Source organism: Vigna angularis, chromosome 6 (genome assembly GCF_016808095.1).
Source record: "Vigna angularis cultivar LongXiaoDou No.4 chromosome 6, ASM1680809v1, whole genome shotgun sequence".
Lineage (NCBI taxonomy): Eukaryota > Viridiplantae > Streptophyta > Magnoliopsida > Fabales > Fabaceae > Vigna > Vigna angularis.
The window spans coordinates 30,246,707-30,264,259 of record NC_068975.1 but is presented as its reverse complement, the minus strand read 5'-3'; the positions used below and the strand labels follow the sequence as shown (position 1 = coordinate 30,264,259).

At 34.4% G+C, this 17,553-nt stretch overlaps 2 protein-coding genes across 3 annotated transcripts; one reads left to right on the top strand and one right to left on the bottom strand.

Moving 5' to 3' along the window:
* Positions 1-270: 270 nt before the first annotated feature.
* LOC108341893 (uncharacterized) lies at positions 271-2,517 on the bottom strand. Its single transcript, XM_017579559.2, has 5 exons — positions 2,194-2,517; positions 1,953-2,119; positions 858-1,521; positions 665-756; positions 271-573 (listed from the first exon to the last, which is right to left on the bottom strand). Exons 1-5 carry the CDS (start codon positions 2,515-2,517, stop codon positions 423-425), a joined length of 1,398 nt encoding a protein of 465 aa, XP_017435048.1. The 3' UTR covers positions 271-422.
* Positions 2,453-12,907, top strand: LOC108343464 (leucine-rich repeat receptor protein kinase HPCA1). 2 transcript variants are annotated; one of them, XM_017581774.2, is made up of 20 exons: positions 2,453-2,593; positions 2,867-3,030; positions 3,828-3,945; positions 4,038-4,109; positions 4,401-4,475; positions 4,579-4,650; positions 4,862-5,023; positions 5,129-5,203; positions 5,803-5,874; positions 5,962-6,033; positions 6,152-6,220; positions 6,322-6,396; positions 6,523-6,594; positions 6,723-6,860; positions 6,996-7,483; positions 7,565-7,732; positions 7,823-7,959; positions 11,393-11,612; positions 11,779-12,014; positions 12,168-12,907. In XM_017581774.2, the coding sequence occupies exons 3-20, from the start codon at positions 3,848-3,850 to the stop codon at positions 12,627-12,629; spliced, it is 2,763 nt and encodes a 920-aa protein (XP_017437263.2). In that variant the 5' UTR covers positions 2,453-2,593; positions 2,867-3,030; positions 3,828-3,847; the 3' UTR covers positions 12,630-12,907. The 2 variants fall into 2 exon arrangements, with proteins under 2 accessions (XP_017437263.2, XP_052735616.1); XM_052879656.1 differs by lacking the exons at positions 2,453-2,593; positions 2,867-3,030 and adding an exon at positions 3,399-3,598.
* Positions 12,908-17,553: the final 4,646 nt, after the last annotated feature.

Genomic DNA, 17,553 nt, shown 5'->3' with positions numbered 1-17,553 from the left:
ACAGCAGGAAAACAGGAAGGTGCAAAAAAAGGAAAGAAACAGCTTAATTAAATTATAACTTCAGGGTATTTTAGTCTTTCTGTTGTTAGACACGGTGCAGGAATTATTATGAGCTTCTACTTTCTGCACTTCAAAAGAATTTTCAAAATAAAATTTCTAGAACAAGTTTCCAGAACTTCTCAAAGAATGTAGGGGAGAAGAAGAGGACCGAGTGACGGTAATGATTGTGGTGGCGGAGACAACAGCTGCATGGTGCAGCAAACGAGGGTATATACAAACTTGAAACAATAAATTAATTCTGCATCAGATCCCAAAAACATTGTTGAGCTTTGTTGAAGTAGATATGCTAACTAGCTCAATGACAAAACGAAAAGTGTTCATCAAAAAGCAGAGATAAAAGAGTGAATTTTTGGAGTAGGACTTCAGCATTGGAATATCCGTGATGGTCTTTTCCTCTTGTTTGTTCCTTTCACAGTGCTTCTCATGTTACTGGCAGTTATACGTTTATAAACAGAACAATGCATTTCATTCATCTTGCCAAACCTTGTTTCATAGAAGTCCCATATCTCAGACCTGGTTGGAAGAACTTGAGTAAGGAAATTTACACCTAAAAAATAACACCAGAGAACAAAAAGGAAGTTGCAGACTGAGTCATTAATTTTACCAGAATGCTAGGAACTGATAGGGCTCATACTTTCCGTAAATCTCTTCAAGATCACTCTCAATTGTCTTAGAGGTTGTATTTTTTGAATGAACCTGCATAAGCACATCTCATACACATCAAGGGCATTTTTATAATAGACAAAATTAGAAGGAAACCTGAGGTGAGGATAGACATAATGAAACAGGAAAAGCACCTGCTTTAAGTGTCTAACAGTTTCAGAATCCCATGGAATGGCATGATTATATCCCAAACACATAAGTACATTGGCGCGAGTAAATGGGCCAAACCCCTTAATTTGCTTGAGCTGATCACCAAGCTGCTTATAGCAGGACAAGCTTGCATCTTTCGACAGCTCTTCAAGCTGTTCTAATTGAATTTTTCCTTCAACAATGGCCTTCGCAAGTTCTAATATATAACGTGCTCTATACCCAAGTCTGCATCGCTTTGCCAGAAAACTCTCACTAAGGTTTGCCAGCTCAATTGGGGAAGGAAAATTTCCAGTACGGTCAAAGTACTGTCCTTCATTGGGGAACTGATAACATGAATCATCTGAACCAAGCACCTCCGAATCGCCATTATCTGGTGGAAGCGAGGTTGTGTCTGAACTTTTGTCCATTTGCAGATTTCGATCCACTTCCAATTCCAATTCCAATTCCAACTCTAATTTCTTCTTAAGTAGCGCGCTCTTTGTTGGAGCCTTCTTTCTCCGGTTTTCTTTAGAAGCTGGTGTCTTGGGAACGAATCCTTCAGCTTCAACTTTTGGGTTGCTCGGCCCTACAACATTACAGTGCAACCCATTTTGCAGTTCCAATTGAAGCTCACAGAGCGCCTGAGCCATATTCAATGTCCTTGGCCACCTGAAAGATTTTGTTTATGCACTTAACCCCATCACAACATCGGACAAAAACAAAGTGAAAGCAAAGAGCAAACAAACCCCACCACAACAATTGACAAAAACAACGTTTTCCACGCCAACAGAGTGAGGAACAGAACAAATAAAGGGTCAACAACTATTCTCATCTACAAATACGTGACAATTTAATCCCAGAAACAACAAAAGTTCTAACCTAATTCAATGCATACAAAAGGGCAACAACTAAGTAATGTGCATATGTTTTGTGGCACCATCTTGTCATAAAAGAGTAATTTTTAAAGACCAATTTGACACAACTAAGTTGAATTCCATTGTGCTAACTGGAATTTGACATTTGAAATGTACATCCAAAACTATTGTCAGCCGTTTACACATCTAACGACCAAAATATTTCTTTACCCAGACACGACTCACTGGCAGTTGCAGAGGAGTATGCACTTAACCATGTCCTCGAACAACGTGGGAGACCTAAACACCCGTCCACCGAAGCTTCTATTTGGATGATCAGCGTGCACGCGTCTGAACTCCCTCACGGCCTTTTCCTCCGCTTGGGACAGCCGCAGCATTCTGGAAATCCGAGCCTACAACCGCAACGGAAGAAGCGAATTAAGAATGAGTAGCGCGAAAAGAAACGACTTTTTACAGAGTTGAGTACCGTGATGTGACGCTGTTGTTGGGGAGAGATGGAATGGACGGCATGAACCCTAACGGCGAGCGATTGAGAGCGCTGGGACATGGAAACGAGGAGGGAAGAGGAAGAAGAAGAAGGGTTGTGGAGAAGGAGTGGACGAGTTAGGGTTTTGGAGAGAGGGTCCCAGCGGTTGGGTGCCATCATGAAAAAGCCGTGACTGCAGACTGCTTGCTCCAACTGGAATGGCTCTGATTCGGAGGGAAGCTCTATGTGGAATTCGAACCATGCTGTTCCTTCTGGGTGCTCGCTGCAATGACGGTGGCAACCCTGGTTTTGTGTGTCCTCCATTAGAATTATCTCATTCTCTTATCCGAACATACCATACCAACCATTAAACTGGATTTTCTCTTAAGTTAATGTGCGAGTGAGTATAGTGCAACTGTGCGAAGTGGAAGGTGTTGTTCCATGAGTGAAATTGTTTTTAAATTTTAAAGTATAAAATATGGTTATATTTGTAAAATTAGTTTTTAACATCAGTGGCAACATGAAGAACCATTCAAAAGTTTTTCCTTCATTTTTTTATTGAAGTTTCTTATTGTTTCTTTTTAAATTTAGCTTAGTTGCTTTGTCTCCACGTTAACAAAAGTTGAAATTAATGTTGTCGCTTATTTTAGTATGCTTTTTGTTTGTGTCGTAGTCTTCTGACGAGGGAAAGAGCAAGTCAACTATGTGGCAAGTACATATCTTCTGTACATGTTGTAGCCAGATAATGACATGTAAGATTGTCTGCAGGATTTAGACAGTGAGAGAGTTAAGTTGGCGAAGAAGCATTCAAAACCTGATAAAGTCAATTTTGCATTGGTGAGCAATCACAGCTATTTTATTATGCCTTATTGCCAAAGTTCCAAACCTTTCTGCTTCATCGAAGATTTAGTGTAGATGGTAAAAAAACAATTATTCATGATACACAGCTAGCCGGTTTCTTTCTTGGTAAATTAGCATGATTTTAATATGGTGTGTTTGTTGACTTAGTATGTTGTTAATCCTTCTGGTCATTTGTTCAAGTGATGCAGGAATGTGCCATCATTTTTTTAGCGGCTATTTTAAATTGTATCACCATATACCAGTTCTTTTCGACATGTTTATCCGTTTAATTTTTTACTATATGAGACCAACACTGGGTAAAAGGAAGAACTATAAGGTTGTTGACTTTTTCTCCATAGATGTCGTAAAGTGGTGGGTTGCTTCACCTGATTGGCACTGAATGCTTCAACAAAGGATCTTTTTATTTAGCATTAGAAAGTTGTATGGGTAGCCAATTTTGGTGTGTCATCCTTTAAGTTGATCATGGGTGAAAGAGCTTTAGTATTCCTACTACTATTTTTCACTCATTCGTTGATTGTACAAGCAAATACAGCAAATCAGGATTGTAAGTTCAGTTGTAATCAAATACTTTTTTCATCATCCAGATGACATTTTTGGTGTACATATATTCAAATCACAAATATTCAATCTGTTTTTCAGTTGCAAAATAAAATCTGAATACTTTATGAGAATCAAATTTTGAAAATAGGCCTCAAGATTTCACTCTTACCTTCTGTAAAGTTTTCGTATGAGGATTCAGTATGAATTTTATTGCTTTTCAATTTCTGACGCAGACACTGCTCTGCTGACTCTAATGAGTGAATGGGATAACATTCCACCTAATTGGGTGGGTTCAAATCCTTGCGGTGGCTGGGATGGCATTGAGTGTACAAATTCACGCATTACCTCCATGTACTTTATCTTTCAAAGTTTAATTTCATTTGAAATTGCTACCTTATCCAGAAGTTTCTTCTTTGATATTAACTTTGTTGCTACCATTTCAGATCATTAGCAAGCATGGCTTTGTCTGGTCAACTTACTTCAGATATTGGATTACTCTCTGAACTCGTGATCTTGTAAGTTTTCTACTTCGGTATTTGTTGTAACACATTATATTCAAGTCAAATACAAATGGATTGAAATATGATCAGCTTCAACCCTAATACTTGATTAGTATTGACATGAGCAGATATCTTAACTTGTCCTTTGAACGTGTGGAATATAAGCCAAAATATTGTTGATGGCTGAGCATCCTGAAAATTAATCTGTTTGGACGCTATATAAGTATTGCATGAAGTCTTCATTTCATTTTCAGTTACAACTTCCCGGATTTGTGACTTTGTTCTTCGTTGATTTTTGCTTTGCAGGGATCTGTCTTACAATAAGAATTTAACTGGACCACTTCCCGATAACATTGGAAAGTTGAGAAAGCTGAGAAACTTGTAAGTCAGCATGAATGTTGTTAAGAACTTAAGATCATAACTCAAGTATGATTTAGCTTGACCAAACAACTCTAACAGTGTTCTTTATTATTTTATTTTCCAGACTTCTTATTAACTGTGGTTTCACTGGTCCTATTCCAGCTACAATTGGAAATCTAGAACGGCTTGTCTTCCTGTAAGGGTTGCTTGATTTAGTTTAGAAGATATGTATAAAAACCTCTTTATTTAGCTTAACCAAGAAATCTACTAATCAGGATAGCATTTGGAGTCCTTTTACTTCCCATATGTACTGGGTTTTTAGTATCATACATCTATTTCTTTTTGCTATCCCTTATTCTTAATGCTACATATATCTTTTAACATAACAAAGTTTATTTCAATTGCAGATCTTTAAATTCGAACGGATTCACTGGTCCAATTCCAGCTGCCATTGGGAATCTCTCAAATGTGTATTGGCTAGACTTAGCTGAAAACCAGCTTGAAGGGTCCATCCCCATATCCAATGGAACTACCCCTGGTCTTGACATGATGTACAACACAAAGCATTTGTATGTGAAATGCCTTTTGCAAAAGTTGGCATTGCTTTTTCTCTTTAAAATATAGTTTGCTTTATGTCTATCAAAATTCCTCTGATATATTCCATTTTTTTGTAGTCATTTTGGGGTGAATAAGCTTTCAGGAAACATACCTGCTGAACTTTTTAGCTCAAAAATGTCTCTCATTCATGTGTAAGATCCACCCCAATATTTTCTGGAATTTATTTTGCATGGCTGTAAAGCTCAGTAACAACAAAAGGCACATGCCATGTCCCCAATTGAATTTTACCTTGAGGCCACATTATATTAGGGCCTTATTGGTTTCATGTTAGTGACTCTATTAGCCCATATTGGAAAAAAATTACTTTGGGAAATCAATCTCTATATGGTTTCATGCATCGGAATTTTTGTAAACTTGGTCAGGAGGAGTTTTAGTAAACAAACACTTAATTTTTCTATAAACTTTGCACATAAAAGTTTCAAATTACAAATCAGTCGACTTCAAAGCTCCTTTCAAAATCAAGATCATCTAAAATTAAGTTTCAAATGCTCTCACCCATATATGTAGTTAAGTCCCCCTATTGGTCTGTTAATGAACTCTCTCTTTGGTTTAAAAGACCCAGATAAAATATTTCTCGCCTGTTAAAATTAAGTTGGCAAACTGTAGTTGCCTTTATTTGTACATTGAAGGGAAAGAAACACAGTGGTAGGACTCAAGTCAAAACAAGGAGGCTAGAGAGGGCAGGGTCAAATGAAAATGGTGAATTTAATGTATACAATGTTTTTGGCAGGCTTTTTGAAAGCAACCGATTTACTGGAAGCATTCCATCTACACTTGGCCTTGTTAAGTCTCTGGAGGTGGTGTGAGTATCCATATCTCATACTTTAAAAATGTCAATAGAATTTGTTTCTCTTTTGTCTTTAAATAGTGAAATATTTTGTGGCTGCAGCCGTTTTGATAACAACTTTTTTAGTGGGTCTTTGCCTGAGAACATCAACAATCTTACAAGTGTTAGGGAACTGTAAGTTGAAAAAACTAATATTCCAAACAAATTTTCATTATTTCTTTAGGTATGTGTTAATATCAATTATGATAAATTTTAACTACATTGATGGAGATTTTTATTTCGTGTCTGTCAGGTTCCTGTCCAACAATCGCCTGTCTGGTTCCCTCCCAAACCTTACTGGAATGAATTCCCTCCGTTACCTGTAACTCATTTATCTAAGATAAATTTATTTTCTATATAACATTTGTAATTCAAAATGAATGCAAATTTTGTATCATTGACTAACTTGGTAAATTAAATTAGAGATATGAGCAATAACAGTTTTGATCCATCCAACTTTCCACTGTCGTTGTCCACTCTTCCAGCATTGACGACAATGTATGTAATTCAACTTTCATCCATCAGTTTTACCTTTCCCTACTCTTTCATTTATCAGCTTTCCATTTCTCTTCCAGGTTTCGACTTTCAACACCCTAATTCTCATACTTTTCTTTTGTATGACAGAATGATGGAGAATACAAAACTTCAAGGAGCTATTCCTGTTTCTTTGTTCAACCTGCAACAGTTGCAGACAGTGTGAGTAACAACCTGTATTCTTTTGCAATTTTTTGTTCCTCAAAGTTTGAATATGGTACTTTCAATAGTTATTCCTGTTCATCTTTTGTAGAATGAAATACAAGTTAAATTCTTACCGTGATCCACAGGGTGCTGAAAAACAACCAGCTAAATGGCACTTTAGATATTGGCAAATCCATCAGCGACCAACTGGACCTTCTTGATTTGCAGATTAATTATATTGAAGAATTTAAACCACAAATCGACGTTTCTAAAGTGAAGATAATGTATGCCATAATTGTTTGATTATTTTATTTTAACAGGTTGTTTCATTACTTAGATGAAAAAATTTCTTTGTAAAGTTTCAATATTTTCTTGTCTTTGTTTACAAGGCTTATTTTGAAATACTTCTATATGTGCAGACTTTTGAATAATCCAATTTGCCAAGAGACAGGAGTTCCACAGAGTTATTGTTCCATAACAACACCTAACAACTCATATTCAACGCCACCAGAAAACTGTGTACCTGTTCCCTGCAGCTTAGATCAGACATTAAGCCCGAAATGCAAATGTGCATACCCATATACAGGAACCTTAAATCTCAGAGCTCCTTCCTTCTCAGCTTTGGAAAACGAGACTGTCTATATAACCCTTCAGTTAAGTCTGATGCAGTCTTTTCAACATAATGATATACCTGTTGACTCAGTTTCTTTAAGCAATCCAAGGAAGAACACGTATCAGTACCTTGAATTGACTTTAAAAGTATTTCCATCTGGCCAAGATCGTTTTAATCGAACTGGAATTTCCAGTGTAGCCTTTATTCTCAGCAACCAAACATACAAGCCTCCTTCAATGTTTGGACCATATTATTTTACTTCTGATGACTATGAAAACTTTATGAATGACACAGGTAAATCCAATTCTATATGGTAATGAAATTAAGTATAGTATGCGCTCTATTTTAAGACTACCTTTTTTTCTTGCCCTTTAGTACTAGAAGGTCCTGTGATACCACCTAGTAAATCTTCAAATACTGCCATCATAGCTGGCGCTGCGGCTGGTGGTGCTGCCCTGTTGGTTTTAATACTTGTTATATTTGTGTATGCTCTCCACCGGAAGAATAAGCCAGTAAAAGCAACTGGGAAACATAATCCTTTTGGTATAATAACTTTATTCTTAAATCCTTCTTCATAGCTATCTATCCTTGAGGAGTTGGGTTTATTTAAATGTTTGATTTCATAAAATGCAGAACAATGGGGTCCGGATGAGAGCAGTAGTAGCATCCCACAGTTGAAAGGAGCAAGGTGCTTCAGTTTTGAAGAGATACAGAACTGCACCAAAAACTTCTCACAAGTCAATAATATAGGATCTGGCGGTTATGGGAAGGTATTGAATGCCTCTTGTTTACTTCATTTCTCTATAATAGTTAAGCAATGGTCAAATATATCAATATGAAAAAAGTCGTAAGGGACAAAGGAAATTCAGAATTGGGAAGTCTCAAATATTAGGGTAGAGTAGAATAATGTTATTGCTAAGAGTACATAAGATAAACATACACAATTGGAAAACTAATTTTGAAAATATAATAGCAACACTTAATGTATTCAGATCCCTATGATTCAGGATATAATCCAATCCCTATTATTTAGGGATATAATTAAATTCCCACGATTCAGGATATTTATGTTATACAGTTTAACTATAAACAGTTAAATATGGAATAATAAAATATGATTACCAACTTAGAAAAAATATGTATTTTTGTTCCTAGCTTACAAACAATCCTTTCAAAGTCATTGCTATTCAGCCCCTTTGTTAGAAAGTTTGCAAGGTTGTCTTGAGAGGAGACATATGGAAGGCAGATTTGACCAAGTCTAATTTTTTCTTTGATAAAATGCAAATCGATTTCAATATGTTTGGTTCTATCATATTGCATCGGAATATGGGTTATGCTAATAGCAGATTTATTATCATAGTAAAGTCTCATTGGTTCATCCCACTTTATTCTTAAGTCTTCCAAGATGATTTTCAGCCATTGTAGTTCACAAATCTCTTGTGCCATTGTCTTTAACTCTACTTCAACACTGGATCTTGCTACCACATTTTGTTTTTTACTCTTCCATGTTACAAGATTCCCACCAAGGAAAGTACAATATCTAGTAGTTGATGTCGTATCCACACTTGACCCAACATAATCAACATTTGTATATACTTTAAGATTTACATTCCCATTTCGTTTGAATGTATATCCCTTGCCCAAAGTCCCTTTCAGATATTGCACAATTCTTAGTGCAACCGGTAAGTGAATCTCCTTTGTTTGGTGCATGAATTGGCTGACTAGACTCACTCCAAATGCAACATGAGATCTAGTGTGAGACAAATATGAGTTTGCTAACTAATCTCTGGTATATTTCCTTGTCAATAGCAGTATCTTCTTCTACATTTCCGAACTTCAAATTTGGATCAATTGGTGTACTTGCAGGCTTACATGCTAACTTACTAGTTTCCTTGAGAAAGTTAGTAATGTATTTCTGTTGAGATATAAAAATACCCTTTTCAGAATGGGATACTTTAATTCCTAAAAAATTCTCAATTTTCCAAGGTCTTGATTTCAACTCCTTGGCTAGATGTTGACTCAATAGTTGTTGCTTCATCACCTGTCAATATAATATCATCCACATACACCACTAACATTGCTACTCCCCCTAACTCAATGTGTTTAACAAATCTTCAATTTTCCCTAGGTCTTGATTTCAACTCCTTAGCTAGATGTTGACTCAATAGTTGTTGCTTCATCACCTGTCACTGTAATATCATCCACATACATCACTAACGTTGTTACTCCCTGAAACGCAATGTGTTTAACAAACAATGTATGGCCTCCCTCCTTGGCTTTATTTGATACCTAAACCTATCATAATTTTAGTAAACCTCCCAAAGCAGGTTCGTGGTGATTGTTTTAGTCCATACAATGCCTTTTTCAGTTTACTAACAATACTGACAACAATTTTCCCACCATATCCAGGGGGAAATTTCTTGTAAATCTCCTTTAGGGTAGAGTAATAATAACCTGATTGTATTCGCTTTTGTAATTGAAGCAAATGTTTCCAAGTAATCCACTCCATAAGTTTGAGTGTCTTCCTTGACTACTAATCTTGCTTTGTACCTTTCAATGGACCCACAAACCTTGTATTTTATAGTATATACTCATTTGAATCCTATTGTTGTTTTTTTCATTTTTTTAGAGTAATCAATTCTCGAGTACTATTCTTTTCCAGTGCCTCCATTTCCAAGTTCATGGTCTATTTCCATTTTCTCTCAGTCAATCTCACACAGAGAGGTAGGTGTTGTGGTAGTGTTTAGGCTTGTAAGGAAGGCTTTATGAGTGGGTGACAAATGTTTAAAGGATAGATAATTGGCTAAAGGGTATTGTGACTTGATGATACATTTTCTAGTCTCTTTTGTAAGGACAATTAGAATGTCTAGGTCCTCTTAGGTTGGTGTCAAACTGGATTCAAGTTCCTATGCAGTTGAGAAATCAAATATTGATTCAATAGAGATTACAGGATTAGGAAAAACAGTTACCTCATGTAATGTTGGATTAGATTCATGGACATGGGCATAATGGCCGTTGTCTTCCTTGTATAGACAAGATTTTTCCCGAATCTTACATCATCCGCATCTAGAGTGGGTTTAGTGGGTTCATAATCTGTTTCTTTTTTAGTCCCTATTTGTGGTCCAAGTCTATAATCAAGAGGCAGCAGAGGAGAATCCTCTTCCTTTCTTATAGTCTCTCTTTAAAGATGATCTAAATGAAAGTAACTTTGTTGCTAAAAAGAAGTGACATTTCTTGACACAACTTTTCGGATGGTGGGTGATAGTATATATATCCCTTTTCTGTGGGTGACTATCCTATAAAAACATATTTTAAGGCTCTAGGTTCAAGTTTTCCTCTAGCACCGCTGTGGATATGGACAAACAATACACACCCAAATATTCTTCCAATGTTTATGTGATTTAGTCACATTGGGATTGAAAGAATACAGTATTTTTTTTAATATTGATATACTTCAACACTGAGTTATGTGTTCCATATCATACAATTTTATTTTATTTTTAATTTTTCTCTTTCTTTTTAGATATTAAATAAGTGAGTCCTTGTCAAAATATAGTAATAAAGGAGAGAGAGATAAAATTTTCATAAAGATAATATTTTGAACTTTCAACACAAATGGATCCTTTGCCAACCAAGATGACTATATGATTTCCACAATTATCGCTTAAGTCTCTCCGAATTCAGGTTTTATTACTTGTTTGGAGGTTGTATCTTTTTCTTGCATGAGTTTTGGTCCAGTCCCTTCGTGCTTTTTGTATTTTCTCTCTCTTTCTTTTGTGGATGGCTTATGTGGTGGTAAATGATTGATGAAAATTTAAGGTATCAACCTAGTTGAGATGTTAAAATTTCATAATGATGCCAAACATGGTTTTAATAAATAAAAAACAAAAAAACAAGATGGCTATATGTAGTGATGGAAACCTTGTATTCCTGTAAGGAGAGAGAGAGAGAGATAAAAATTTTGCAAGATAAAATCCTGAAATTTCAACATAAATGGATCCATTGCCAATCAAGATGACATACTCAATTATATGTAATGAGAAAACCTTGTATTCCTGTATCCTGTACACATAATTAATCGCATGACATAGTTTTGTTACTCATTCATGAAGAGAAAATGAGAGATTTCGTTGCAAGTTTGTGACTATAACACCAAACCTTTTAATACTCATCTAGGAAGTTTCTTAAAGAATTAGTTGACAGGTTTATCGGGGAACTCTTCCCAACGGCCAACTAATTGCAGTCAAGCGAGCTCAGAAGGAATCTATGCAGGGAGGGTTGGAGTTCAAAACCGAGATTGAACTTCTATCAAGGGTCCACCATAAAAATCTTGTCAGCCTTATTGGTTTCTGCTTCGAGCAAGGAGAACAAATGCTGATTTATGAGTATGTTGCAAATGGTACTTTGAAGGACACTCTTTTAGGTATATGTTTATCCACAATTCAACCTCAGTATAGCATGTGTAGCTTATGCTAATTTATTTTAAATAATAATCATTTGTCTTTCAATACTGTTTTGTTTTGAAAGAGCTTCAAAAAAATTATTTGCTTTCAATATACTAAAACAAACAGCTTTTATGGTCTGTGTAGGGAAATCTGGAATCAGATTAGACTGGATTAGAAGGCTGAAAATAGCCCTTGGTGCTGCCAGGGGTCTGGACTATCTGCATGAACTTGCCAATCCTCCAATCATACATAGGGACATCAAATCCACTAACATTTTACTGGATGAACGCTTGAATGCTAAAGTGTCTGATTTTGGTCTCTCCAAACCTTTAGGTGACGGTGCAAAAGGTTATATCACCACACAAGTCAAAGGAACAATGGTTTGTACATCCTCATCTACCATTTAACATTTTACACCAGTATTCAATGTGATTCATAAGAGACAGAAAAATTCTCCTATATATGTCTGAAGTAAGTTAACATCTTATACTCTAGATTTTAAGAATTGACAATGAAATTTTGTTTTCATGTAGGGCTACTTGGACCCAGAGTATTATATGACTCAACAGTTGACTGAGAAAAGTGATGTTTACAGCTTCGGAGTGCTAATGTTGGAGATGATAACTGCAAGAAGGCCAATAGAGCGAGGGAAGTACATTGTGAAAGTGGTCAAGGGTGCTCTAGACAAGACAAAAGGCTTCTGTGGTCTTGAGGAAGTTCTTGATCCTACTATTGAATTGGGGACAGCATTGAATGGTTTTGAGAAGTTTGTGGATCTTGCCTTGCAGTGTGTTGAAGAGTCAAGTTCTGACAGGCCTTCAATGAATTATGTGGTGAAAGAAATTGAGAACATGTTGCAGTTGGCCGGTTCAAGCCCCATTTTATCAGTATCAGGGTCCACTTCATCTAGTTATAACAATCCAACAAAGGGTAGTTCCCTCCATCCTTACGACAATGAATACTTTGATTCGAGTGTTGTCCTTCCACGTCCATAAATTCTGCCTGTGATGGACAAATTATTACATAGTCCTGTACTATATGGTCTCAATCAACCTTTTTGTATCATATAATTATATGTTTTTAATTTATGAGCTATGTAATGTTTTCTCAGTATGTAAGTATCTTCACTTCAAATGTAACTTGTGCAAATAATGTAAGAAACAAGAACAAAAATGGAGGACATGTTAATAATGTAGTATGCTGTTTGCTTAAGACTGAACACGAATGTTGAAGCTGAAGTTTGAGCAGAAATCCTTGTTTAGATTATTGTTTACTTTTTGTTTCTTATTCTTGCTGGGATTGTGTAGCATATAGTTCTTTTGAACATATTATAAAAATTGTTTCTGTTCAATTTGGCTAGCATAATAGTATTTTTAAGTAATGTATTTTGAAATCGTGTAAAACTGGTCCGAAATTTTAAGAAACAGGTGTGAGACACTTAATTTTACTAATAAATTTTGAAAAAAGGTTTCCAAATAATATCGGTTCACTTCAAATCTGCTTTCAAAAATCTGATAAATTCACCTGTTCAGCTTCTGATTCATATGAACTTAGGTGGACCGACCTATATACACTTGTACATGGTTTATTTCTTTAAATAATAATAAATATTTAAAAAGTTAAAATTAATATGCATGTGTATAATTTATATATAAAATCGCTTACTTAAAAATTAATTTAATTTTATTAATGTGAGTTAATTTTTAAAAACATTTATTTATTTTTGAACGTTTGTATTTAAATTTCTATCGTTTTCAAAATTTATGAAAATAGTTTGTTGTTCCGTAATCACAGTTTGATCGGATACATTTTTTTTGTCTTAATCTGTCAAGTGGCCCATTTTGATAACAGTACATATTTATTAAAGTTTTTTGCTTTCTATAGCCTACTGATTACTATCTACACCCCCCAACTTCTCCACTTTGAGCGGAAGAAGAGAAAAGAGAGAAACTTTGGATTCCTGAAAGCTCAATTTGAAAAGTATCTCATATGTTATGAAAAGTTTATTCTAAAATTTTTATTCCAAAAAATCTTGTTCCATAATGCATCTGATATTTTCAGAAATTTTTTTCAAAAATTATTTTATATATTCTGAAAACTTTATTTTAAAAAGCATATTCCAAAAAGAACATTTTAAATTACATCTCATATATTCTGAAAATCTTATTTCAAAAATACTGTTCCAAGAATTATATTCTCGAAATCCCATTATAGAAATTCTATAAAACTTGTTATGGAAAATTTCTGGAAAAGGTAATCCAGAAGTTACTATTATAAAGAATAGAATGATAATTTTAAAAATTATGAGTTGCAGAAAGTAAAAGCCCTTGCGTAAATAAACCTTCAATATTTATATATGTGCAATCTATTCCTCAAATTCCATGCTTTCTTCATGCCCTTTTATGTATTGATTGAAAATTTTAAATTGTGTCTGATTTAAATTTTTTTATTATGAAATTTGAAACACAATTAAAAATATATTGACATCAAAAATACATTTTTAAAAATGAATTTTAAATTATAATCTATAATGCATATTTAGAAATATATTTCAAATTTGTGTGTTATAAAATTCAAAATATATTTTTTAATGTATAAATGTATTCTAAATTTATAAATTATGTAATCCAGAATAGTATCATCCTAAATAAATTTTTAAATTCTAAATCACATAATATAAATTTTGAATTATTCAATTCAAAAAATTTCAATCAATATCTTGGTAATTTAGATTTTTCTTGAAGTAAAAATAAAAGTATTGGTTGAACAATTTTGAGGTGTGGTGAGTCTTGTTGTACATAGAAAAACGGGTTAAATAATTTTAAAGTACTTCATAAATAACTAATTTTCATTTTTATTATTTAATAATTTTTTCTTTGAACCCTACGCTTAATAAATAAAAATGTTTAAGTCCGTAAATAAATTTTATGTGTACTTATTTAAGTATAAGTTTCTCAAGTAATTTTTTATTTTTTATCTCTTAATATATTTTTATTATAACGAGGAATACATCAGTGACGCATTATATAGATAATAAAATAAAGAGTTAAATATATTTTTAGTCTCTATATTATCTAACGATTTTGGTTTTAGTCTCTCTTTTAAATGAAGTACATTTTAGTCCTCCTCCTTAAGTAAACTTTGATTTTAGTCCTCCAAAATTAACATCGTTAAAAACCAGCTAACGGTAGACTGAAACGATTTTTTTTCTTGCGTTGACAGTGTTTCTCATCTTTTCTCCCTCTCTCTCCCTCGTCTCTTCCTTCCATCTTCCACCCAACCTCCCCACCCTCTGCAAAAAGGTCATTGACACTGTAAGTTCATTCTTCGTTTTCGTGCACATGTTGAAAAAGTTTCCACTGTCAATTTTCCTTATCCCATTCAAATGGAGAAAGCAAAGAAGATGCTGAAAGTGGGTATGAACCATTTTCTTAGTTCCAGCTTACATAGCTAATGACTTTTTCGATTTGATCAACGATAGACCTTGTTATAGGTGTACTTGTAATAAAAGAAACAGCTTAAATATATGGCAGACCTTGCTATACGTTTTGCAAGCCTACCCTGCAAATGAAGGGAGCAATCAATGTCTTCCACAACAAGAATGGAATGGTTCCTGGTGGCAATTAACAACTTCCTAAGGTCAGAATTTCCATTAACAACAGTGAGTTCCAAGTCATAGACATCGAAATTCAGATAATTAGCCATAACAGCAATCAAACTCAATTTCCCAGTTCCAGGGGACCCGAAAGCAAGTACCCTCTCTTCCACGCCTTCCCAGCACTCTTATATAAATCTTTCCTCTCTACAAACCTATCCAAATCCCTAATTATCATCTCCTTCAATTCCCAATCCATTGTCATAGTCACAAACCTCGAAGAACTGCACCACGACTTTCGATTTGCCGCGTCAGGACACAAGCCTCTACCAAAACGGCACACCGTTGAAGGAGTCTATGATCTCGTCGTTGTCGTCCATGAAAAGGGACACGTGGCGCAATTTCCAAGACATCGTGGCGCAGAAGCGCTTCATGTTCGGCGCCTCCTGCGACTTGAGGTAGAGATGTGCCACGGCGAAAAGCGGGTTCGGAGTGAGCCCGTTCAATTTGTCGATGACGAGGGTGAGTTCTGTGGAGAAGGAGGAGAGGAGTTTTGATATTTTTGAGTGGATGTAGTTTTGGAACTCTGGGAAATGTAGGTGCGGGTGAACAAGCGGAGGAGCATCACGGTCATCATACATGTTCTCAAACGTGGCAAACGTTACATGGCCAGACGTTAGCAGTGAGGGCAGTGGCTGTGGTGGTATTTTTGGAAGGTGTTGCGGTGAGAGACATGGTGGGGAATTTGAGGAAGCGATGCAGGAAGGGGCAGCGGGTGGCTGAGGGGATCGTCGTTGGCTGAGGGGCAGTGGGAACATCTCAAGGGCGGCGAGGGTGGGGGGCGTTGCGCCGTTTGGGGGTTGAGGTCCATGGTGGGGGAATAGGGTTGGGTTGGTGGAAGGGGAGAAAATCTGGTAGGAGTGATGTCAGAAAAAAAAATTATGTGGCACTACACTGTCAGCCAGCTCGGCTGGTTTTTAACGATGTTAGTTTTAAAGGACCAAAAATTAAGGTTTCGTTAAGGAGGAGGACTAAAATGTACCTTATTTTAAAAGAGAGATTAAAAACAAATTCGCTTGGTAGTTTAGACACTAAAAACATATTTAACCCTAAAATAAATTTAAGATCAATTATTATTTAAAGTACACAATCATGTCACACATAAAGCAACTTGATAGACATGTGAATGAGAGAAATTATTATAATAGTTCTTCCATAAAATAAATTACAAATACTATATTAAATATAATAAAAATTTAATGATACATGTGTGATGAAGACTATTTTGGTAGTATTTTTCATATCAATAAAGAATTATGAAAGAAACGTGTTAATTAAGAGAATTAAATGATGACACGAGTATCATTGGTTACCATATAGAAGAATGAATTATTTGATAAACCAATAAGAGTGGTTTTAGAACTTAAAGTGACTTCAAACTGATCTCAAAAACCATTAATTGATTAACACTTCCAACCCTATAATTTTAGACTTTTGAAAACGTTATTTTCTTCTCTTAATTACAAACAACAAAAACATTGTTATCATAAACTTCCACAATTTCTATCAAATGGACTCAGTCAATGCTAATTCCTATTTCTCAACATTATCACTAATTTAAAATGTTGCACAGAACTATCATGATGATTAAAAGGATAATAAAAAATATATATTTACTTTAATTATGATAGAAATTCGACGTGAATAAATAATTACTCATTAGATAAAAATGAGTGAAATAATTATAACTAAAAAAATCATAATTTTTTTTAAGATTTTAAGTTAAAAATGATGTTATGAATATTTGTAGTTTATTGTTCGTCTTAAAAAAAATATTTTAAAAATTATTAAAAAATATTACTTAATTATTATATAATTACATAATATTAACAGCTCATTTGTTTTAATTTCTATAACAACACAATATTTACATCTATCAATTAAAGAAAAATTTACATGCAGTATTAAGCACTTTTACAATTTCTCTTTAACCAAAGAAAGCTTTATGTCTGAAACTGATCATATAAAAATTGAACATATTTTATAGATGAAACTCTACTTAAAATACTATGCAAGTATATCATTATTAAAATACCTAATCTATAATAGATAATGATATTTAATATTATCTCTCTTTTTTAAAAAAAATTAAAAATTAAATTTTATTAAAATGATTTTACCTTTATAAAAATTGTTACACAGTATTCAAATTGTTTCACATAACATTTTTCCATCTATAATTCCCCATAGATAAAAGGGTAGGCTTAACTTCTTTGATGCTTTCTTTCTTTTTGAAACTTAAATTGTCCTCATCTTCTTTTTTT

Excerpts from the sequence above, each read along its gene's own strand:
- LOC108341893 (XM_017579559.2), bottom strand. The coding sequence starts at position 2,517 with ATGGAGGACACACAAAACCAGGGTTGCCACCGTCATTGCAGCGAGCAC. Across the intron at positions 2,120-2,193 it reads AACAACAGCGTCACATCACG|GCTCGGATTTCCAGAATGCT; the intron begins GTACTCAACTCT and ends TTGCGGTTGTAG. Across the intron at positions 757-857 it reads CTGTTAGACACTTAAAGCAG|GTTCATTCAAAAAATACAAC; the intron begins GTGCTTTTCCTG and ends GTGCTTATGCAG.
- LOC108343464 (XM_052879656.1), top strand. The coding sequence starts at position 3,517 with ATGGGTGAAAGAGCTTTAGTATTCCTACTACTATTTTTCACTCATTCG. Across the intron at positions 4,476-4,578 it reads TTGAGAAAGCTGAGAAACTT|ACTTCTTATTAACTGTGGTT; the intron begins GTAAGTCAGCAT and ends TTTATTTTCCAG. Across the intron at positions 7,960-11,392 it reads GATCTGGCGGTTATGGGAAG|GTTTATCGGGGAACTCTTCC; the intron begins GTATTGAATGCC and ends ATTAGTTGACAG.